At 62.2% G+C, this 21,149-nt stretch overlaps 2 protein-coding genes across 2 annotated transcripts in view; one reads left to right on the forward strand and one right to left on the reverse strand.

Annotated features, from left to right (window-relative positions):
* Positions 1 to 16,728, forward strand: part of AP3D1 (adaptor related protein complex 3 subunit delta 1) — a 41,572-nt gene extending 24,844 nt beyond the window's left edge. The window contains exons 11-32 of the mRNA XM_014796025.2: positions 4 to 52; positions 1,215 to 1,360; positions 1,441 to 1,589; positions 1,665 to 1,895; positions 2,436 to 2,667; positions 3,410 to 3,555; positions 4,047 to 4,188; positions 4,934 to 5,005; positions 5,834 to 5,909; positions 6,318 to 6,514; positions 6,955 to 7,028; positions 7,252 to 7,432; positions 8,101 to 8,172; positions 8,765 to 8,869; positions 9,805 to 9,951; positions 10,343 to 10,390; positions 10,782 to 10,971; positions 11,394 to 11,482; positions 11,645 to 11,730; positions 12,299 to 12,420; positions 12,532 to 12,611; positions 15,531 to 16,728. Coding sequence (XP_014651511.1) covers positions 4 to 52; positions 1,215 to 1,360; positions 1,441 to 1,589; positions 1,665 to 1,895; positions 2,436 to 2,667; positions 3,410 to 3,555; positions 4,047 to 4,188; positions 4,934 to 5,005; positions 5,834 to 5,909; positions 6,318 to 6,514; positions 6,955 to 7,028; positions 7,252 to 7,432; positions 8,101 to 8,172; positions 8,765 to 8,869; positions 9,805 to 9,951; positions 10,343 to 10,390; positions 10,782 to 10,971; positions 11,394 to 11,482; positions 11,645 to 11,730; positions 12,299 to 12,420; positions 12,532 to 12,611; positions 15,531 to 15,626 — 2,730 coding nt within the window. The 3' untranslated portion in view covers positions 15,627 to 16,728. The remainder of the gene's footprint in view (positions 1 to 3; positions 53 to 1,214; positions 1,361 to 1,440; positions 1,590 to 1,664; positions 1,896 to 2,435; positions 2,668 to 3,409; positions 3,556 to 4,046; positions 4,189 to 4,933; positions 5,006 to 5,833; positions 5,910 to 6,317; positions 6,515 to 6,954; positions 7,029 to 7,251; positions 7,433 to 8,100; positions 8,173 to 8,764; positions 8,870 to 9,804; positions 9,952 to 10,342; positions 10,391 to 10,781; positions 10,972 to 11,393; positions 11,483 to 11,644; positions 11,731 to 12,298; positions 12,421 to 12,531; positions 12,612 to 15,530) is intronic.
* Positions 16,729 to 18,311: 1,583 nt separating this feature from the next.
* IZUMO4 (IZUMO family member 4) lies at positions 18,312 to 20,910 on the reverse strand. Its single transcript, XM_014796029.2, has 10 exons — positions 20,697 to 20,910; positions 20,532 to 20,612; positions 20,365 to 20,436; positions 19,955 to 19,981; positions 19,781 to 19,856; positions 19,552 to 19,599; positions 19,451 to 19,465; positions 19,081 to 19,098; positions 18,832 to 18,846; positions 18,312 to 18,553 (listed from the first exon to the last, which is right to left on the reverse strand). Exons 1-10 carry the CDS (start codon positions 20,908 to 20,910, stop codon positions 18,463 to 18,465), a joined length of 657 nt encoding a protein of 218 aa, XP_014651515.2. The 3' UTR covers positions 18,312 to 18,462.
* Between the last annotated feature and the right edge of the window lie 239 nt (positions 20,911 to 21,149).

The raw sequence follows: 21,149 nt of genomic DNA on the forward strand, positions 1-21,149 counted from the left end.
CAGCTCTGTGTTCAGAAGTTAAGGATATTAATAGAAGACTCCGATCAGAACTGTAAGTTGCTCCCCTCCGTCCGTGCCCTCTGGGTCTTGGGCCCTAAACCTCTGTGGAGTTAGGGCTCCTTCCTGTGAGAAGACAGTGGATGCTAGTGTTACCCACACCCTTGCTCCATGGAGACCAGTGTCAAGAGGTTGACGGTCAGGCTTCAGGGGTGTTCTAGAGAAACCACCTCTGTCAACGCGGTGCGGCCCCCATACCCACTCCCTCGTCTGCACGCCGGGCACCTTCCGGCCGGTGTCTCAGCGTGACTCTGGGGACAGCCCTTCCCGAGGTCAGACTCTGAGCCCCGTGCTTCGTCCGCAGGGAGATGGGCCCTGGGTGAGGTCCTGGAGAAGGACCCGGCTCATTCTTCCAGCCCCAGTTCCCGGGAGGACCTGAGGGAGGGGCTAGGGAAGCCCAGTTGAGACGGAAGCAGAAAGCTAGGCGAGGGACAGAGCCACGCTGGCACCTGCTCCTCCTGGGTCTCGTCACACTCAAAGCTGCACGTTCCTGCTGGGATGCAGGTGGCTCTCCTATGACGAGCTAGCGAGGGCAGCTCGTGGCGGTCCCGCTGGTTTCCTGAGGAGCATGAAGAGGCCGCGCTGTCCATTTGCTGTATGTCTGCACACGGTCTTCCTTTTGTGGACAGCTTCCGTCGAGCAGTCCTAGCCAGCAGCACCGCCTGGCACAGGGGCTGGGGTGGCAAGGGCTCCTGAGGGCCTGGGCGTGTTGGCTGCTCATTTTGAGTCCAGGTCTGTCTGTTTTCATCGGGGGCCACCAAGCTTTGGCTGGCGGGAGCCAGACAGTGACTCTCCTCAGCTTTGCGGCGGTGCAGTCTCTGCCGTTGCAGCAAAAGCCGGCGCGGTGGGCGTGGCCGTGTGCTGGTTAGACTTCATTCACAGACAGGCTCCGGGCTGGGCTGGGCCTGAGGCCTGCAGTTCGCTGCCCCTGCTTTAGATCCTCGTGTATGTGGGGGGTCAGGAGTGAGCGGTGGCCCCTGGTAAGAGTGAGGTCCTCACCGGGCCCTCACCTAGGACTTCTCTGCCCTCACTTACTGTGCCGCCCAGGATACGTTCCGAGGGTGCCCAGGTTGCCGGGGCCGGGCCTCGCTCTCTGTGCTGGCCCGCACACCCATCGGGGCACGTCCGGGGTTAACCGTGTCTTGCTGTCTCTGCAGTGAAGTACCTGGGGCTGCTGGCCATGTCCAAGATCCTGAGAACGCACCCGAAGTCCGTGCAGGCCCACAAGGACCTCGTCCTGCAGTGTCTGGACGACAAGGATGAGTCCATCCGGCTGCGGGCCCTCGACCTCCTGTATGGAATGGTGCGTGCCCCTCCCGGGTGGCTGGCTACCGCTCCCCGGGTTCCCACAGCAGCCCTCCCTCACCAGCCCTCCCGCCCCAGGTGTCCAAGAAGAATCTAATGGAGATCGTCAAGAGGCTGATGACCCACGTGGACAAGGCCGAGGGCACAACCTACCGCGACGAGCTGCTCACCAAGATCATCGACATCTGCAGCCAGTCCAACTACCAGCACATCACCAACTTCGAGTGGTCCGTGGCGCACGGCCGGGTGGAGGTGGAGGGCCGGCATGGTGCTCGGCACTGCTCAGTGGCTCCCTCCTGCAGGTACATCAGCATCCTGGTGGAGCTGACTCGGCTGGAGGGCACGCGCCACGGCCACCTCATCGCCGCACAGATGCTGGATGTGGCCATCCGCGTCAAGGCCATCCGCGGGTTCGCCGTGGCACAGATGTCTGCACTGCTTGACAGCGCCCACCTGGTGGCCAGTGGCACCCAGCGCAACGGGATCTGCGAAGTGCTCTACGCGGCCGCCTGGATCTGCGGCGAGTTCTCCGAGTGAGTGGGCGGGCCGGCCCCAAAGGAAGGGCTGTCCCCCACCTCCCACCTCATCCCCCGGGAGTCTCACAGTGCCCTCACTTCCCCGGTGGCTGCCGCCCCCCGGCCTGCCCACCTTTCCTTTGCGTTACTTTCTCTGGGAGAAAAGCTGCTTTGACCATAAACATGTCCGATCTCAAGGACGAGGGAGAAGTCAGGAGTGTGACCCGGGACCCGCCCACCCGCCCCTTCACGTGGTCGGGTCTCATCTTGTGTCCTCACACCCTTGCCTGTGGTGGGCAGTTCCATCTCCACGTTTGCGCTGTTGGTGTGGTTTGTTCCTCTTCTGTCGTAACTGTTCTCTGTCTGGCCTCTCCACGACTGTCACGCCGTGGCTGCGATGTCGTCCTCCAAACGCCTCCCTCAGCCCTGGCGCCTGGGATGGGCTGGGCAGGCGCCCCCGCAGCCGTTTTAGCAGGGCGCCTGGCCCCCTGCCCCGGCCCCGGAACCCCCCTGGCACGGAGCCGTTGGGGCGCGTGCTCACGGCCCTTCCGTCTGCAGGCACCTGCAGGAACCTCACCAGACCCTCGAGGCCATGCTGCGGCCCAAGGTCACCACGCTGCCCGGCCACATCCAGGCCGTGTACGTGCAGAATGTGGTCAAGCTGTACGCGTCCATCCTGCAGCAGAAGGAGCAGGCTGCGGAGACAGAGGCGGCCCAGGAGGTCACCCAGCTCATGGTGGAGCGGCTGCCCCAGTTTGTGCAGAGCGCGGACCTGGAGGTCCAGGAGCGGGTGAGAGCTGGTGGGCTGGCACGGTCTGGGGTGTCAGGGTTTCCCGGGGAGGTCAGCCTCTGGAGGAGCCCGCAGCCCACATTCCTGTGTTCTCAGCAGGGCGCAGCTTTTCTTTCCCAAAAAGCAACTTGGGGAAATCCCCTTTTCACTGCTCCACCCAGCCCCTGGCGGGTGGGGAGTTCTGGGGCCGCCCATGGTGGGGGAGGGTGCCCTCCACTCTCGGTGGTGTGTTTGGGTATGTGGCGTTAGCCCGTCTGATGGCGGAGGATCCCAAGACCCGCGTCAGGCTGGGGGTGGGTTGTTGTGCTCCTGGGAGCCACACTCCTGCAGAGTCCCAAGCCAGAGTCCTCTGAGGACCAGCGGCACAAAGGTGCCTGGGTGCCTCCTGGAAGCAGGCACTTCCAGTCGTCTGGGGACTCACGGCCCTTGTCTGGGCGATTCTCGTAGAGGGGCGCTTTCTCTTCTTGTGACCCATCGTGTTTGGGCCTGTTTCTGTCTCTGCTTCCTTCTGCTAAAGGAGACGGTAACAAGGGCTGGTTTCTTCCTGGCTGGGTCCCTCCACACTCGATGGCTTCTCACAGAAGCTTCTGGATGTTCTCAGTAGCCCTCAGTGGGGAGTGGCCATGTGTCACCTTCCCTGGGCTAAGCATCCATGGGGTGTGAGCGATGCCCCATTGTTGCCAAGTGGCCCTCAGGGTCAGTCCTCCGTGACTCCTCTGTGCTCCCCCACGGCCCTGCACAGGCTTCCTGCATCCTGCAGCTGGTCAAGCACGTCCAGAAGCTTCAGGCCAAGGACGTGCCGGTGGCGGAAGAAGTGAGTGCTCTCTTTGCCGGGGAGCTGAACCCAGTGGCTCCCAAGGCACAGAAGAAGGTTCCGGTTCCCGAAGGGTGAGCCGCGTGGCCTATCGGAGGACACAGGAAGCCAGGGGCAGCAGGAGGGAGAGAGGGAGCAGAACTGCACCCTGGACCTGCCATCCAGCCAGGAGAGGTGCAGGAGGGCGGGAGGAAGGCCCCTGATGCCTGAGCCTTCATGGGCTGGACAGACCCCCTCACCTGGACTGTGTCCAGGGCAGTCACTAGTTCTCGTGAGGTCCTGGGTCCACCCCCTGGAAAGTGGGTCTGCTGGCAGCTCTCGTCCACAAACCTCAGGGGCACGGTGAGCCTGTGTGGGGTCCCCAGAACATGGGTAGGGCCGCGGAGGGCAGCTTGGACTCCAGGGTCCCTGGACTCTGCCTTGCCTGCTGTGACCCCAGGCAGCCACTCGGTCTTCATGTCTTTGTCCCAAGGGGACAGCAGCGTCCCTGCCTCATCTGCCACTCTGAGCATGTACGGCTGGGCACGCAGGCTGGAGCCGCCTCTGAGTTCACTGTGTCCTGCAGCCTGGACCTGGACGCCTGGATCAACGAGCCGCTCTCAGACAGCGAGTCTGAGGACGAGAAGCCCAAGGCCATCTTCCACGACGAGGAGCAGCGGCACGCCAAGCAGCGGCAGCCCGAGGCGGACGAGGAGGAGCTGGCCCGGGTGAGCGCTCCTACTGGGGTCTCGGGGGTGGGTGGCCCTGCTCAGAGCAGGTTCTGAACTCCGAGCCCACGGGTGGCCACGCACGGTTCTGTCGGGTCTGGCCTGTGTGTCCCGCTGTCCTCCGGGGAGCGCTGAGCCAGCCTCTGATGTCCCGGTTGGGTTTTCTTGAAACGAGAAGCGGCTTCTCTTGAGCCCAGAGCACCCCAGAGAGAGCTGCGGGGGCCTGACCTGGCGCCCAGGGGCCTATGGGTGCACTTGGCCTGCCCCGACTGTCTGCTCCATGCTCCCCTGGGCGCAGAGTTTTATAACAGCGTGCGACGTTCAGATAGCCCAGAAAAGGACAGGAGTGCTGCGTCCCCCACCTTTCTCCACCATGTCCAGCTCCTTTCGTTCTGAAGTTAGGGACACACACACCCCCGGGAGCCCCTCTTCTCTCACTCGTGGCCTGTTCTGCGGTTGTCTCGGCTCTGCCCTGGAGCTGGGTGGCCTCGGGCAGCTCACCCAGCCTCTCTGAGCCCCCGTCCTTAAAACAGAGACAGTCATAACCCTATAACCTCCTGGGGTTATGACCGACTTGCCGTCTGGCCCCACACCTGCTCCTTCCCACTGTGGGGGCCTGGTCTTCCTGTCGGTCAGAGGCCCCCCAACCCAGGGCCTGGAGCCAGGAGGCGGCCCGCGCCTGGGAAGGAACAGGGCTCGTGTTCCATGCGTTCGCTGACAGACACCTCGGATCCTTTCTCCGCAGCGTCGAGAAGCTCGGAAGCAGGAACAGGCCAACAACCCGTTCTACATCAAAAGTTCCCCATCCCCCCAAAAGGTGAGGCTGGTCCTGGATCATCCTCGAGGGATGTTTCCCAGCCCCACTGGGCCCGTCGACCCACCCTCGGGTGGACACCAGGGGGCAGTGATGGGTTATCTTGGTCGATCCACGTGGCAAGACAGTGGGGGGGTCCCCTCCCCGGACACTGAGACCTGGGAGAGAGCCAGTCCTGCACTCGCCTGTGGTCAGGCTGCCCTCGCGGGTGGTGGGGCTGCAGAGGTGGCGCCTCTTGGTGGGAAGGGAGTGGACGCAAGGGTATGTCTAGCGTGGCTGGAATGTTCTAGATCTTGGTTCAGGTGGTGCCCACTGTCTTCATCCCTGCTCTCTGCCCAGTGGCCCCCCATTGAGGGATTGTTGGGCTCCCTGTGAGAGACACAGCTCCACGTGGCAGGCACTCCAGTGTGTTCCTTCTCTGGGGATCGCCGGTTCACTGGTGACTTGGCTCAACCTTCCTAAGGGCCGCGTACTGTTTCCCACCTGCCATGCTGAGGGCCATGACTCCACAGACCCCCACCAGGCCTGTGTCGTCTGGCTTTTTGATTCTGTCCGTCCTGCTGGGTATAAAGTGCTGGCTCACTGCGGTTTCTGGCCTGCGTTAGTTTCTCAACTTAAAAAAGAAAAAAGATCCAAATGGGAAAAATTGATGTAATTTTTGCTTCTCAACTTATTCTTGTTTATACTGACAGACCGTTCCCCCAGTCATTAAGGGAGCAGGGCTCCCGCAGGATGGTCCCTCGCTCCCCAGGGTGTCCCGCTGGGCGGAGACCCCTTCTCGGGTTTCGTCTGTCCGTCCTGCGTGGTAACGCCCTGACATTGCCTCCTCAGCGGTACCAGGATGCACCGGGCGTGGAGCACATACCCGTGGTGCAGATCGACCTCTCTGTGCCCTTGAAGGTGCCAGGCAAGTGTAGCACGGACAGCGTAGGGGCAGGGAGCCGTGTCAGCGAGGGTCGTGGGAGCCCCTGAGCTCATGTCTGCACCCATCCTGCTCCTTGTCTGGAGTTGGTCCTAGCTCACGGGGTGGACAGAGGCACAGGCGAGCCTCTGGGCCACTATGCTGGTGCCACCTCGTCTCTTCCCCCAAGTCTCAGTCCCCACCCACCCCTGCCACCGCATGGGTTGCCTGTCTTCATTAAGAAAGGCCCTGCCCGTGTCCGGGTGGCCAGAGGGGCAGTGCCCACGCGTGCCCTCGCCCCCCTCCAGAGCAGGTGACGGGGGCTGAGGCGCTTTCTGGGGGCCGCCCGCACGTGGCTGTCGGGCAGGGTCAGCCCAGGCACTGGCCGGGCTGAGCGTGTCCCCACGCCCACAGGGATGCCTATGTCGGACCAGTATGTGAAGCTGGAGGAGGAGCGGCGGCACCGGCAGAGGCTGGAGAGGGACAAGAGAAAGAAGAAAAAAAAGGAAAAGAAGGGCAGGCCGCGGCGCCACAGCTCGCTGCACACGGAGAGCGACGAAGACATCGCCCCGGCCCAGCAGGTGGACATCGTCACCGAGGAGATGCCCGAGGTCAGCACGCGGCCACCACGGGCAGGGGCAGGCTCCTGCCGCTGGGGGCTGTCGGCCTCCCGTGAGCCGGCTCTGCTGTGTCCACCACCGCTGGTCGGAGGGCCATGCTCCAGGGAGCCTTCCCATCGCTGGGCTCCTCTGTGGCCCGGGGAGGCCGTGTGCCAGCCGTCCTGTGTGCCAGGACACGGCGGGGGGGCTCAAGCCATGAGTGCATGCACCCCCATGCTTTCAGTCCGTTTCCTGTGGCCTGGCAGCCCTGGTGCGGCCCGACCTCGCCGGCCGCTCTGACCCCCTGGCCCCAGAGCGGGTGCCCTCGTGGCTGAGGACCTGGTTGTCCGTGTCCAGGAAGGGGTGGGGGTTCCGCAGACCTGTTAGGCTCGGCTCTGCAGGGTAGGGGGTTGGGCTGGTTGAGTGGAAACTGAGTTCCTCTTTTCCCTCAGAACGCTCTGCCCAGCGACGAGGACGACAAGGACCCCAATGACCCCTACAGGGCTCTGGACATCGACTTGGATAAGTAAGTGCAGGGCCCGGGCTGGGGGCGAGGCTGGACGTGGGCCTGGGCTTCCCTTGTGTTTGCCGTTCCCCTCCGTCCCCGTCTATCGCCAGTGCAACGTGGCCCGTGTGAACAAAAGGGGCGGCAGAGGGGCTGTCCCAGGCCACACCGTGTGTGTGTGGAAGGACGAGCCCAGGGCCCAAGGACAGCCCGGCGGCTTCTGTGACCTGGCCGCCCTCCCCAGGCCCCTAGCTGACAGCGAGAAGCTGCCCGTCCAGAAACACCGGGACGCCGAGCCCTCCAAGTCCCCTGAGAAGGAGACCGTCCCCGTGGTGGAAAAGAAGAGTAAGAAGCCTAAGAAGAAGGAGAAGAAGCACAAAGAGAAGGGCCGGGAGAGAGAGAGGAAGGAGAGGAAGAAGGAGAAGGTGAGGCCAGCCCTCCTGCTCCCTCTCTCAGGCGCAGGCCGCGGCCACGTCGGGGCACTGGGGACCTGGGGCACAGTGGGCGGGGATGTGGGGACGCGCAGGCAGGCGGCCACCAGCTCGCACCAGGGGAGACCTGCGTGGCGCCCGCGGCGGCCACCTCAGCCCTGGGCAGCACTGACGTGTATCGCAAGTCGTCGTGATGGAGGGTCAGCGAGCCCCCGCCGGCCGCCCCACGCGGAGCACCAGCATCTCAGCGCTGGCCTGCGGGTTTGTGCTCTGCGAGGCAAATGGGGTTTTAAAGAACCGTGCACACGTGGGCCGTGTTGCTTCGCCACAGAGCGGCGTGGCTCCCCGCGGCCATGTGGTGCCACGGCTGTTAGTCCTGGTGGGCGTGAGGGCTGTGCTGGCTCATGGACCGTTGGGAACAGAGCTCATGCGTCCCCGTGCGGGTCTGTGGGCGCCTGTTCTTCTTGTGACAGGACAGTCAGAGCTAGAGACGCCACCGCCCCCTTAAGACTCGCCGCTGTCCTCAGCTCCTGGACGCTTGAGCTCCTGGGTCCTGTGAAGCCAGAGTAGTCCTCTGCCCACGCCTCCTCCACACTCCACCCGTGCCCTCTTGGGGGCCATCCTGCTGCTCTGGCCAAAGGCCTGTCATCCTGTGGTTGCAGGGCGAGGACCTAGATTTCTGGCTGTCCACCACACCACCGCCTGCCGCTGCTCCTGCCCCAGCCCCGTCCACGGTAAGAGCCTGCCGGGCGGCCTGTGCTGGCCCCGCGCCGGCCTCGGCTGCACTTTGCAGCCCGGGCACAGCTGCCTCTCCGAAGCGTCCAGGGTTGCCTGCTCTGGGCGCCGCCCACTCTGGCCCCTCCCCTCCTGTCAGCCCTTCCCAGCCGCCCGGCCCTCAGGGTGGACGTTGGAGACCCTCACACGGACGAGCCGGATTCGGGCCAGTTCGGTCCTGAGCCCACGGTCTTGCCCAGGCAGTGAAAGAGGAATGGGGGTGGCTAGGCTGCTGGGCCTCAGTGCAGAGCCGGGTGCCCCCCAAGCCGGGCAGCAGCCTGAGCGGTCACTTTGTGTTAGTGGACGGGGCCTGGTGGCTTTGGGGTTCAGGCAGTGACCCCAGTCAGCGCCCAGGCGGCCTCAGGCCAGGCCTCCTCTTCCCCCTGCTGGTCACGTGCCTGTGTGCTGAGAAAATATAGCTGGGCAGGAGGAGGCCAGGGCTCGTCCCTCGCAAGGTATCGCCAGCACGAGGCTGTTCTGGGCCCGAGGGTGCAGGACACCCTGTCCTGGGGCCTGGCTGTCCCCTGAAGCCCCCCACCTGGCTCCCTGCAGGAGGAGCCCGAGGTGAACGCCGTCATCCCTGCCCCTAAGGAGGAGTGTGAGGAGCCTAAGAGGAAAGAGCAAGACGAGGAGGAGGAGGAGCGGGACTCCGAGAAGGTGAGGGCGCCCAGGCCAGACACCTGCGCTCAGGGCTGTGGGGAGAGCCAGGCCTGCCCGAACCTCACCCATGGGACCTTCAGGGCTTCTGACCATCGCTGTGGTTACAGGGTTCTGGCTTTTGTGACAGCTTTATTGCACACCGGAAAGTTCACTGTGTAGAGTGAACAATTAGTGATTTCAGTACATTCACAGAGTTATGCACCCACTGCCAGTCTCTAGTTCCAGAATGTTCCATGTCTTCTAAAAGAAATCACATCCCCATAAGCAGTGACTCCTATTTCCTCCCCCAGCCCCTGGCAACCACAAAGCCACTTTGTGTCTGTGGATGTGCCTGTTCTGGACATTTCACATCAATGGGATCACACACCGTGTGTCTTTCTGTGTCTGGTTCTCTCACTGAGCATCGTGTGTTCAAGGTCCGTCCACAGTGTGGCTGTGTCAGGGCTTCGCTCCTCTTCACGGCTGCGTCATACTCCACTGTGTGGGTGGACCGCATCTTATCCATCCACTCTTCAGCTGATGGACACCTGGGTTGTGTTCCCCTGTAGCTGTTGGGAATCGTGCTGCCATGCACGTGTGCCCAGGTTTCTGTGTGGACGTTTGCTTTCGTGTCTCGTGGGTGGATACTGAGGAGTTCCGTAGTTGCTGGGCCGACGTGTCTGAACTCAGTCGTTTCCCCGGGCGTTTTTACCCCAGTCGGCAGTCACTGTCCAGCTGAGCTATGGGTTTCTGGGTCCTGGCCTCCGCTGGGCCCAGCCTCGTCCGTTCTCCATGGACCTGGGGGTTTCTGGCCTGTCTGCTCTGACACGTGTGCCCCTTACCTTGGCACACTTGGGCCTGTGTTTCAAGTCACGTGACGTGAGAGAGAGTGTCGCTGTGTGCCACGTGCCGGGGAAGTTGGGGGTTGACCCTGGCCTCCCCTCTGGTCGCAGAAACCTTCCAAGCATCAGAAGAAGAAGCACCGGAAGGAGCGGGAGGACAGGTGCACAGACAGGAAGAAATCCAGGAAGCAGCAGCCGGCGAGCAGCGGGGCGGCGGAGCCCGTGGAGAACGGCTCGCTGGATGAGGAGCCCCTCCCGGTGAGGGGTACTTCACTCGCCTCCCGCGGCCCGGGGCGTCCCCGCAGCTCGCCATGGCCTCCACGCAGGGAGAGACCGAGCCAGGCTGAGGAGCCGGCCACAGCGGGCGAGCAGGCAGTGGGGCCTCAGTGGCAGTGGGTTGGTGGCCCTGGGGCCGTGGGTGTCAGGGAGGTGTCGCTGTCACCTGGCAGTCCTCCCCAGCCGTGCCAGCATCAGGATCCCCTGGGGTGTAGACGTGTGTTGTCTGTGGCCCACGGGGGCTCCTTGCCCCAGTTCTCATGGTCCTAGTGGTTCCCGCCCGGAGCACTTGGCAGCTCGAGACAGGCCTCGTTCCGTGGCAGACATCACTCAGGCCCTGGCTCCCAGCGCTGAGCTTCTTCCTCTGTTCCAGCCCATGTCCAGCTACTGTCTCCTGGCTGAAAATTCCTACATCAAGATGGTGAGTGACTGGGCCTTGCGGGGGCTGGGGCTGAGGGGTCTTCTCTCTGGCTGTGAGGGGGCGGCTGTGCCCCGGGGGCATCCATGAGCGCCCAGAGTGCCAGTGGAGGCCTTTTTGGGAGAGAAGTCCAGGCCGGCGCTCTCTGCTGCGTGTGACAGGGAGGCCCTCGCACCGTGGGCGGGGCAGGGGCGACAGGGTGGCCAACAGTGGTTCTCAAAGGACAGGAATGGCTCGAAACTGCAGACAGCCGAAGCGCGGTTTTCTTTGCATGAGGATTCGGGAAAGTTCCTTTCTTTGCACTTCCCTGCACTTGCAGAACGAGTGTTGCCCGCCTTCCCCTTGGGTGGTGGGCTTGCGCCACACCCGCTGACCCCGGCCTTGCTCTGTGCAGACGTATGAGGTCCAGGGCAGCCTGCAGGAGGACAGCCGCGTTACCGTGTCCGTCGTCCTGGAGAACCGGAGCAGCAGCTTCCTGAAGAACATGGAGCTCAACGTGCTGGACTCGCTCAATGCCAAGCTGGCCCGGCCGGAGGGCTCCTCCGTCCACGACGGCGTCCCCGTGCCTTTCCAGCTGCCCCCAGGTGAGCCGGCCGCAGACCACCGATGTCCAGGGCTCGGTGGAGGCCAGGGGTTCCCGCGGGGTGAGCAGCTCCTCGTCACGCCTCTGCTCCTTGGTCCCAGGGCTGGGGGAGCCCCCAAGGTCAGGCCTGGACGCCCACACCCCTCCTTGTTCCCGGGGCCCTGATGGCCAAGCCTCTGCTGGAGGCCAGGGGCACCCACGAACCTGCTGTGGGTGGGTGGGGCCAGGCCCAGGCAGAGGACACCAGGAGCCCCCACTTTCTCCCTGTGCCCAGATGCCCCCTTGGGGGCCGAGCCCAGCTTCCCAACCCGGGCACGCAGTGCTGAGGACAGACCCCAGGTGGGGTCAAGCCACTGCCACCTGCCACCTCCTGGGCCGAGCCCCATGCTGTTCCTCAGGCCCCGTCTTTCTTGCTCTCCCCAGGCATCTCCAACGAAGCCCAGTTTGTGTTCACCATTCAGAGCATTGTCATGGCCCAGAAGCTCAAGGGGACCCTCACCTTCATCGCCAAGGTATGCAGCTCTCAAGGTGGGGTCGGGGGCCCACGGGACCCCCACGCCCGCTCCATGTGCTGCGAGCACGCAGACCCCGGGTAGGAGCTGCTCCCAGATCACCGGCCCACCTGAGCTCGCGGGCTGGCCCACTCCCCACTCACCCGGCCCTGCTTCTGGCAGAACGACGAGGGCTCCACCCACGAGAAGCTTGACTTCAAGTTACACTTCAGCTGCACCTCGTACTTGATCACCACGCCGTGCTACAGGTGCGTGAGCCCGCTCCCGCTCCCCTGGGTCCCGGGCAGTCCCCCGGACACGTCCTCGGACACTGGCATGTGAGTGACCAGCGGTAGCTGGTGCAGAAAGTCCAGCTCCTCTGACGTGTCGGCCAGCTCGGGCTGCGTAAGGAGTAGCACAGTCTGGGCGGCTCAGACAACACATTGCTTCTCTCCTGGTGCTGGAGGCTGGGGTCTGAGACCCAGGTGTGGGCAGGGCTGGTTCCCTCTGAGGCCTCGCTCCTTGGCATGTAGACAGCCATCGTCTCCCTGTGTCCTCACGTGGTCGTCCCTTTTTGCATCTCCTTGCCCTTGTTTTTTCTTAAAGGACCCCAGTCACATTGGATGCGGGCCCTGTCTCCAAGTACAGTCACATTTCTGAGGTCCGGGAGGTCAGGACTTCTACGTAGGAATTTTGGGAGCGCAGTTCAGCCCGTGACGTCTTCCAAGACCCTTGGAGACCTCTAGGCCCCAGCACATAGAGGAGGGGACCCCGCCCCCGGGGCTGGGTGCTCTATCTGCCTGTCCTCAGCTTCCCTGTCCTGTGTCCTCCCCACAGTGATGCCTTTGCCAAGTTGCTGGAATCTGGGGATCTGAGCATGAGCTCAGTCAAAGTCGATGGCATTAGTATGTCCTTCCAGAACCTTCTGGCAAAGATCTGTTTTCATCACCATTTTTCCGGTAAGGGATTTGCAGTGGCTGATAGGTGGCACGGCCTGTGCGCACACGATTGTCCCCTGTTCCCCGAGGGGCGGCCGTGCCGCGGCCTCACGCCTGCCCGCTCTGTTGCAGTTGTGGAGCGAGTGAACTCCTGCGCCTCCATGTACAGCCGCTCCATCCAGGGCCACCACGTCTGCCTCCTCGTGAAGAAGGTGAGCCCGCCCCACTGTGGTGTTTCCAGAGTGACTGCGTGTCCCCTCCACGCCAGCTCCCTTCCCCCTTGAGTCCCTGCAGCGTTCTTCTGTTTTAACGTATTGCTGAGTTCACTCCGTGACTGTTTTGTTGAGGGCTTTTGAGCCTGTGTTCGTGGGGACCGTGGGCCTCTGGCTTTCTCTGTCTGGTGCGCGGGGACCGTGGGCCTCTGGCTTTCTCTGTCTGGTGCGTGGGGACCGTGGGCCTCTGGCTTTCTCTGGTCCGTGGGGACCGTCGGCCTTTGGTTTTCTCTGTCTGGTTTTGGCGTCAGGGCACTGACGGCCTCGTTGAATGAGCTGGGAGATGTTGCCTTCTCTTGCATTTCCTGGAAGAGACTGTGTAATTCGTGTATTGCTTCCTTACACGTTCTGTGGAATTCACCAGGGAAACGTGCACGGTTAGGATCGTGGGATCTTCTTGGCGAATGGAGCCTCTTTCACGTGTGTGATGTTGTCTTTACCCTGATTATTTTCTTTGCTCTGAAGTCCGTTTGTCTGATACCAGTCTAGCCACTCCCTCTTTCTTTCTTTTCTTTTTTTAATAATGTTATTTATTTATTTTTCCCCCAAAGCCCCAGTAGATAGTTGTGTGTCATAGCTGCACATCCTTCTAGTTGCTGTATGTGGGACGCGGCCTCAGCGTGGCCGGAGAAGCGGTGCGTCAGTGCGCGCCCGGGCTCCGAACCCGGGCCGCCAGCAGCGGAGCGCGCACAGTCAACTGCTAAGCCCCGGGCCTGGCCCCCTCCCGCTTTCTTTTGATTGGCGTTTACATAGTGTATCCTTCACTTTGCACCTGTCTTTACCGTTGTATTTGGAAGAGTTCCTTGTGGACGCCAGTTTGTCCGACCAATGTCTCTGCCTTTTAACTGGTGTGTTGAGACCATTTGCATTTACAGTGTTACTCATCTGTCTGGGTTTCAGTCTCCCGTTTTGTTTGTTTTCCGTTTGTTCCTTCTATTTTCCTTTCCGCTCTTCCGTTCTCCTGCCTGCTGTGGCCGATATGAGGATTATCGCTGTCCCATGTATCTGTCTGTTGTCTGTCTGACGCTGTCTCTTGGCAGCTGTGTGTGGCGTGACGTACACACGCTTAGCTGTTCAGTCTTCTTGGAACTGGTGTTTCACCACTTCAGTTCCCTCCACCCGCCCCCTGTATGAGCTCTTGTCCTGTGTGTTGCCTTTACGGACGCCGAAGACTCCGTCCCGCCACCTCCCGGTTCCCGCTCTCAGCCCTCAGGCAGCTTTCCAGGGACTTGAGGAGAGGAGCCCGCAGCGCTCGCCACGCGGGCACCCTCCTGCCGCTCGGTCACGCGACTGCTGCACGTTGCCTTCCGGTTCTCGCCTTCTGTCTGGACAACTCCCTGTAGCGGCTCCTATAGAGCAGGTCTCTTGGCTGCGGAGTCTCTCGGTTTCCCTTCCTCTGCTTGTTCTGTGTTTCACTCTTCCTCGAGGCTGCTTTTGCTGGACCTGGAATCTGGCTTCAATGGTCTTTTCTCTCAGTACTTTACAAATATGCCGTTTCTCTCGGCGTCCGTGGTTTCCGATGAGGAATCTGCACTCATCTGCACCGTTATTCTTTTTGTGGGGAATGCATCGTTTTTCTCTGTTTTCAAGAGTTTTCTTTGTCTTCAGTTTCCAGCAGTTTCTGATGTATCTGGGTGTTGACTTCTTTGGGTTTATCAACTGGGGTCTGCTGAACTTCTTGAATCTGTGTGTTTATGTCTTTGCAAAATTTGAGAAGTTTTCGCCTATTATTTACATACTTTTTCAGCACTGCATTCTTTATCCTCTCCTTCTGAGGTCCCAGTGACATGAATCTGAGACCTTTTGGTACCGTTCCTCAAGTCTCTGGGGCTCTGCCCGCCCCCGACTCCTTTTTTCCATCTGTTCAGACTGGATTATTTCTATGAGCTTACTGTCAAGTTCATTGACTCTTTTCTGTCATATCCACTGTGCTGTTGAGCCCATCCAGTGAGGTTTTTATTTTGGTGGTTGTATTTTTCAGGGCTAATATTTCCATTTGGTGGTTCTTCATATCTTCTGTATCTTTGCTGAGATGTTCTGTTTTTCTGTTTGTTTCAAGAGAGTTCATGATTGCTTGTCGGAGCATTCTCGCGATAGCTACTTCTGACATCGTCATCTGGGCGTGGGTTTGTCTTTTCCATGTTAGCTGAGATCTCCCTGGTCCTTGTAGGCCACGTGATTTTGGGTTATATCCTGAACGTTTGAGTACAGTGAGACTCGGGGGCTTGTTGAAACCCTGTGGGGAATGTTGACGTGTAGCTTCCGGCTGCAGGACTTCTGGAGGCTGTGCTTCCATCGTCCGTCTGTTTTCACAGCCTCTGTCCTGCCCTTCAGAGCTCCTCTCGAGTGCACCCCCATGGGGCTGGGACCCGGGCGGTGGTCTGTATTCTCCACTCGTTGAGTGTGCTCATTAGGGTGAGGTCCACGCGTGCTCAGTGCAAGGTGAACCCAGCGGTTCATAAACAGCTTTACGAGGTCACTTTCTCCAAGCTCCTCCCAGGACCTTCCGGGCTCTGGACACTCCTCCCACGGTTCCCCAGCCACAAAGCAGGGCGTCAGTTACCCCACTCTGCCCAGCTCCTCCAGAGTGCTAGTTCCGGCTTCTTCCCGTTCTGGTCCTGGTCCCTAGTCCCTCAGGCAGCTGCTCTGCACCTCGGTCCCGGGTTTGTAGCTCTTCCTGTGGGGAACACGGGGCACAGCGTGCTCGCTCCGTCTTACCCAGAACCACTCATTGCATTTGATCATCAAAGCACCCGCGCTTCGGAAGTATTTGGAAAAACCACAAGCATGGTACGTGCAGCTGGGAGGCAGCATTTTTGCGTCGTGTGTGACGCCCCGCCCGTTGCTTTCCCTCTTCAGGGTGAGAAGTCAGTGTCGGTGGATGGGAAATGCAACGATGCAACACTGCTGAGCAACTTGTTGGAGGAAATGAGAGCCACGCTGGCTACGTGCTGAGTGCCACCCTCGGCCCCGCCATGGAGGACATGTGAGGGAGAGCCAACTCCAAGCGATAGGTTTCTCTCTGTCGCATGGACTATACCCGGCCCAGGCGTTGATTTAAGTCCACTGTCGTCCACCATTATTCGTCAAGCTTTTCTGTTGCGTTGATTTATCCTGTCATCTTTTTTACTTTGACTCTTCTCGCCGTCTTTGGTGAGAAGCCCCGTTCCAGTCTCCCAACCAGCAGGAGCTCCTGTAGCCGGGGGCCGACTGTGCACGAGGTCTCGGGCTGGTGGGGAGCGGGTGGGACTTGGGCCAGGACCTGGCGGGCCCAGGGTGAGGGATGCTCAGGCGACTGGGTGGGGTGGTGCGTCCTGCGTCTGTGAAGTCATCCGAGTCCCACGAGTCCCCAGACACCCTGCCCGGTGGCATCTGGGGGAGAACGGGCTGGCTGCTCACAGCCGCGGGTCCGGGTCTCTCCCCAGGACGTGCAGTGGGAAAGGGTCGTGCAGCCCGTTGTCCACTGTGTTCTCTGTGCCCCACCGCCGTGTTCGTGTGCCGGCTGGAGAAGGGCGGTGGACGCCGAAGCGGGGGGCTGCAACCTAGGGGGGATCCAGTCAGGACCCCTGACTGAGCAGGGCCTGGACGTTCTGTTCAGGACAGTGTGTCCGGGTCGGCGCTGTCGGGGTGAGTGAGGGAGGGCTGCGGTTCCTGGTGTCCCCCTCTCGTCACTGAACACCCCACAGGGTTGCCCCGCGGCTGCTGCGAGGGCTCTGTCCTGCACTCCGGGGCCCTGACCGCGAAGCACGTGCATCGGGCCGGCCCCTGAAATGTGCCTCATGGGCAGGGCAAGGGGACCCGGCCACCCCTGTGAGACTGAACTTTCCTCAGATGATGGGCCTCAATGATGTTTTAACTCTTCCTTTTGATGAAACTGTCACGTTAGCATGTAGAGTAATCTATTACAGAATCCTGTGCAGTGATTCTAGAATCTCGAAACTGTATGATGTGTTATATAAGAATTTATTTGCTATCGACATTCCCGTATTCAGGAGAGAGACATATCATGCTGCTGTAATGATTTGTGTCAGGATGATCCAATAAACTCGCAAACAGACGTCTCCCCGTTGGTCTCCTGCCTGTGCGCACCCCAGCCAGCCAGGGGTCGTCACATGACCCGGGGCTCTGGGCGGTCTCTGAGTTGCTCAGAGTCGGATGGGGGCTGTAGGGTGCCCTCCTGGAGGCTGCAGTGTTCGAGGAGCCCTGTCCCCTCCTGCCCATGTACCCTTTGTTCCCTTGGGAGGTGACGTCATCCCCGCGCACTGTCCAGGCCTTGGGCTGGGGTGGTAAGGGTGAGGAGCCGCCCAACCCCACCCACGGGGCTCTGCGGGGTCCACCCACGAGGCACAGTGGCCATCGCCCTCCCTCCCTTCCCCAGGGAACCCCACTAGTGCAGGGGAGTGGGGCGAGCCACAGGAGCCAGTGCTAGAAAGAAGGCCCTGCCTGTGGGGGTTAGTTCACCACGTTCCCACTGGCTTTACTGATGCCACGTGGACAAGGGACAGTTGAAGACCAGTCAGGCTGGGTCAGCAGACAGAAAGCCCAGATCACCTCCACTGGACTCCCACAGCGTGGGAGGTGAGGAGCCGGGGCAGACAGGCTCCACGCTAACCCCGGGTGGGGCGCCCTGATGAGAGAGGCCTCAGGCAGCCCCCACCTCCCAGCAGCGTCCCTTCTAGAAAATCATCCTGTCCAACGCCCACCAGGAGGCTCCTCCCTGCTCTCAGTGGGAAGCCGGGTACCTCGTGCATCCAGGCCACACCCCACACTGGCCCTCATGGGGTTGGGGGGGCGGCTGGATGGGCAAGCTCGGGGACCTCAGAAGCAGCGCGACCTCGGGGAGTGAGTGCCAGCCCTGCACCCCCTGAGCCTGGTTATCGGCCACCCTGCCCCCACTGCGACCCCCGGAGGGCGCCTGCTCCAGAGGCCCACGTGGCTCCACCGTTCTGCAGTCTCCCTGGGATGTCCCTGTAACCACGCACCGTTTGAAACCCTAGCGGGTTTCCCCGACCCAGACACAGGCACGCCCATGAAAGCAGTGCCCGTGCGCTGGCCGCGGGACCCCGGCAGCAAGGCATGCGGGGCTGGGGGGTCCGTCAGCTCTCGAGAGTCCTCCTGTGACCCCCATGGATGCGAGAGCAAGCGAGTGCCCTGAGCCGAGGACTGCCCAGCTAGCAGCCGCCCTGATGGGCACGAGGTCGCCTCCTGGCTCTGCTGGTGTCCCCAGGCCCCCTTCCCTGTGACAAACACGGGTCCAGCCATGGGTCGCACCGCCCCGGGCCTGTCTCCTTCATTCTGCGTGGAGTGTTTTAGAAAGGCGGGGCAGGAGGGACCGTGGTTCCTGTGTCCCTCGGCCTAACAGGGCCTAAACCCAAGACGCACAACTGCTGGCCCTGGTCTCCATCTCACTGCAGCCGCACGTGGACTTGCTGTGCAGGCTTGTTTCTGGCGAGCCTGCCCAGGTGGGCTGAGGTGGACCACAGTGAAATCGAGGTGGGAATCCCTGGACCCACCGTCCTGCCCAGGACCAGGCCCCTTGAGCCCCTCACCGTTCTCCCTGCCTGACAAAGACCGCTCCGTAATGAGAAAGATCGGGGAATTTAATCATTCCATCAAATAACTCTGCGATCCTGCCCGGGGTCAACGCTATATACAAATCCACCTCCCCTCCTCCCGGCTGGCCCGGCTCTGGTGGGGGCGAGGGGACCCCTCCACAGGGCCAGGCTGGGGTAGTCCAGCTGACTCCAGGCCCCAGTTGCCGCTGGGGCAGGTCCGGCAGGCCTGGCGGCCATCAGTGCTGCATCAGGCACTGGGAAGCATTTTCCAGAGTTAGGTTGGCCAGGTGCGGGGGCTCGAGACACGTGAAGCTCGGTGATACCAGGCTGGGGGGAGACAGGGCGCCCTCAGACCTTCCTCTCCCCGCCCCGCTGCCCCTCACTGGGGGGCCTCTTCTCAGCTGGCGCATGGGACGGACTGAGCTCGGAGGCCCTGCCTGTTCTGTGTCCCCAAGATGCACTAGGTTCTGTCACATCAACATCCCACTACTGGGGCGCCAAAAGGGCGTGGGGGGGCCTGCGGCAAAGTGGCCATTGTGTTTCAACCTCTGGCTTAGGTGCATCCCTGCCCCCACAGCCCACCAGGGTCCCTCTGGGTCACTCACAAGGCTGGAGTGGTCCTGTGCATCCGGCAGCAAGGGGGAGAGGAGTGCATGTTTATTCATGAATCAATCACAGGGTGTGGTTGCAGAGGTGACATCGGCATGTCTCAAGTGCAGAAAGAGCCCTGTTCAAACCCCCCCAGCCACCCCCTTGACCTGAGGGACCCCACAGTACCCCTTTCCTCTCTCCCCTCCCCTCCCCTCCAGAAGGCCAGGCCAGGGCTTTGGAGGGGATAGGCCAGGGGGCCTTACCTTGTGTTGGTGTCCTGTCTGAAAGACATGACGGGGCCCCAGTTAGCCCCGAGCTTTGGGGCCGAGGCTGTGCCTGTGGCCCCAGGCCCCTCCACAGGGGTGCACATCTGTCATGGGGGGCCTGCCCTCCCCGGCTCTGATCACAGCCCTGCCACCCGCTTGGGGCAGGGGTAGGACCAGACTCAATGGGACCCTTTAACCAAAATGATCCACCCCCTCTTGTGCCAGCTGAGCTCAGAGACCCTCAAGGGACTGGGGCCCAGAGCACTGGGGCCAGGCGCCACCTCCTGTGGCCGGCCCCACACATACTCACCCAAGGGTGCACGTACTGCCTCTGATAAACAAGTGGGGTTTGGGGAGGGGGGCTTACCTGTGCCACTGATTTCTACAACAACAGGACAGCGGGTTTGGAGTCAGAGGCCAAGTGGCCTCGGTCGGGGTCCCTTCCCTGAGCCCAGCTGCCCGACTCACATGTAATGGAGAAGACCCTGCACAGCCCTCTCCCACTGCGCCGACGACCTGCGGGGACACGGGGCGTGGAGGTGGCGTGGCCCCCAATTCAGGGGGCCAGCTGGGAGGGTTTCCACCCCACCCTTCCCAGGTGATGGAAGGCTGGGGGGAGGCCGAGAAGGGGCCCCTCGGGGGAGAGCCTCGGACCGCACAGACAGCGGGGCCCTCAGCCGCCCGCCTGGAGCCCTACTCGCAGTTGTAACCGAAGCAGACGACATGCGAGTCCTTGCAGTTGAGGCAGGAAATGGTCTCGTACTGGGAGATGCCTGCAACACAGCAGAGGCCGCTGCGGGCTCCCCTCGGCCTCCGGGCCCCACACCGCCACCGCCACCGCGCCCTACGGCCTGGATAGAGGCTCGCTCACCACAGTGACGCTGACAATCGATGCGGCCTGTGCGGGGACGAGAGCACAGACGTCGCCTTCTCGGCAGGCCCAGCCTATCCCCGCTCCAGCCCGCCCTCCCGGGCCTGCCCAAGGCTCGGGGCCCATGCGTCCTGAGATGGAGCAAACCATCAGGGAGGGCGGCTCCCAGGGAGGTGGCAGGGAGAGGTGGGATTTACCCTTCAAGGCGCCCCGCTGGCGCCCACGGGAGGAAAGTGCTCCTCGCTCGGGGAGCTGCCCTGCTCCCCGCTTTCTGTCCCCAGCCGGCTGCAGGCTCTAACGCCCTATTCACATCACTTCAGCCTCGCCACGCCCTGGCCCGGGGCCCCAGCCTCGAAAGGGCCTCTGAAATCCTCCCGTGGCCCTGGGTCCCCGGGCCCTCATTTGCTCACTTTCGATGATGGCGTTCTGGATAAGGTGCACCTGCTCTCGGAAGATGGCTCGCAGCTCGTTGGGGAAATACCCTGATGGGGGAAACAGGAGGAGGGAGGTCAGGCTCGGACGCTGGGTGAAGGGAGGGGTCCTGGGGCGGCCGGCCCTGCCTCAGTTTCCCCCTTACCCGGGAAATACATCTTCCCCTGGTACAGCAGATCCATCTTCCGGTACACGGCGTTCGCCACCTGGTCCAGCTTGTCCCGGGCTGGGGGCGGGAGGAGGAGGCGGGTGAGCGGCCCGGGCCGGGGTCTGGCCGGGCCGGGGGCACCGGGCGGGGCTCGGCACTCACTGATCTCCGCGGGGATGGCCAGGTGCAGCTCCTTCATCGTGTCCTGGCTCCAGTCTGTGAGCAGCGAGCCCGACACGGGGATGTCGCCCACCCACCATGACTTGAGGTTCACGTGGTCGCGGTAGAAAGAGAACTTCTCCGAGAAGTTGCTGTGGCAATGCAGGCAGCCGCGGGCCAGCGCCGCCGTCAGGCCCAGGCACAGCAGCAGGGCCATGCCGCCCCCGCCGCCCCGCCGCCCACGGCGCCCGCGCGCCACGCCCCTCCGCGCGCACCGACCAACCAACGGCGCCCCTTCGTCACGCCCCTCCACCGCCAGCCAACCAACAGCGCCCCGCGCCACGCCCCTCCGCGCGCACCGACCAACCAACGGCGCCCCTTCGTCACGCCCCTCCACCGCCAGCCAACCAACAGCGCCCCGCGCCACGCCCCTCCGCGCGCACCGACCAACCAACG

This window comes from Ceratotherium simum, chromosome 39 (genome assembly GCF_057802395.1).
Source record: "Ceratotherium simum simum isolate JZ-2026a chromosome 39, ASM5780239v1, whole genome shotgun sequence".
NCBI classification, from domain to species: Eukaryota; Metazoa; Chordata; class Mammalia; order Perissodactyla; family Rhinocerotidae; genus Ceratotherium; species Ceratotherium simum.

What these genes read in the sequence shown, in the direction of transcription:
- IZUMO4 (XM_014796029.2), bottom strand. Translation starts at nt 20,910, where the DNA reads ATGGCCCTGCTGCTGTGCCTGGGCCTGACGGCGGCGCTGGCCCGCGGC. An exon ending in CGATTGTCAGCGTCACTGTG is followed by an intron (nt 19,857 to 19,954) that starts GTGAGCGAGCCT and finishes GCTGTGTTGCAG; the next exon opens with GCATCTCCCAGTACGAGACC. An exon ending in TGCTTCGGTTACAACTGCGA is followed by an intron (nt 19,600 to 19,780) that starts GTAGGGCTCCAG and finishes GTGTCCCCGCAG; the next exon opens with GTCGTCGGCGCAGTGGGAGA.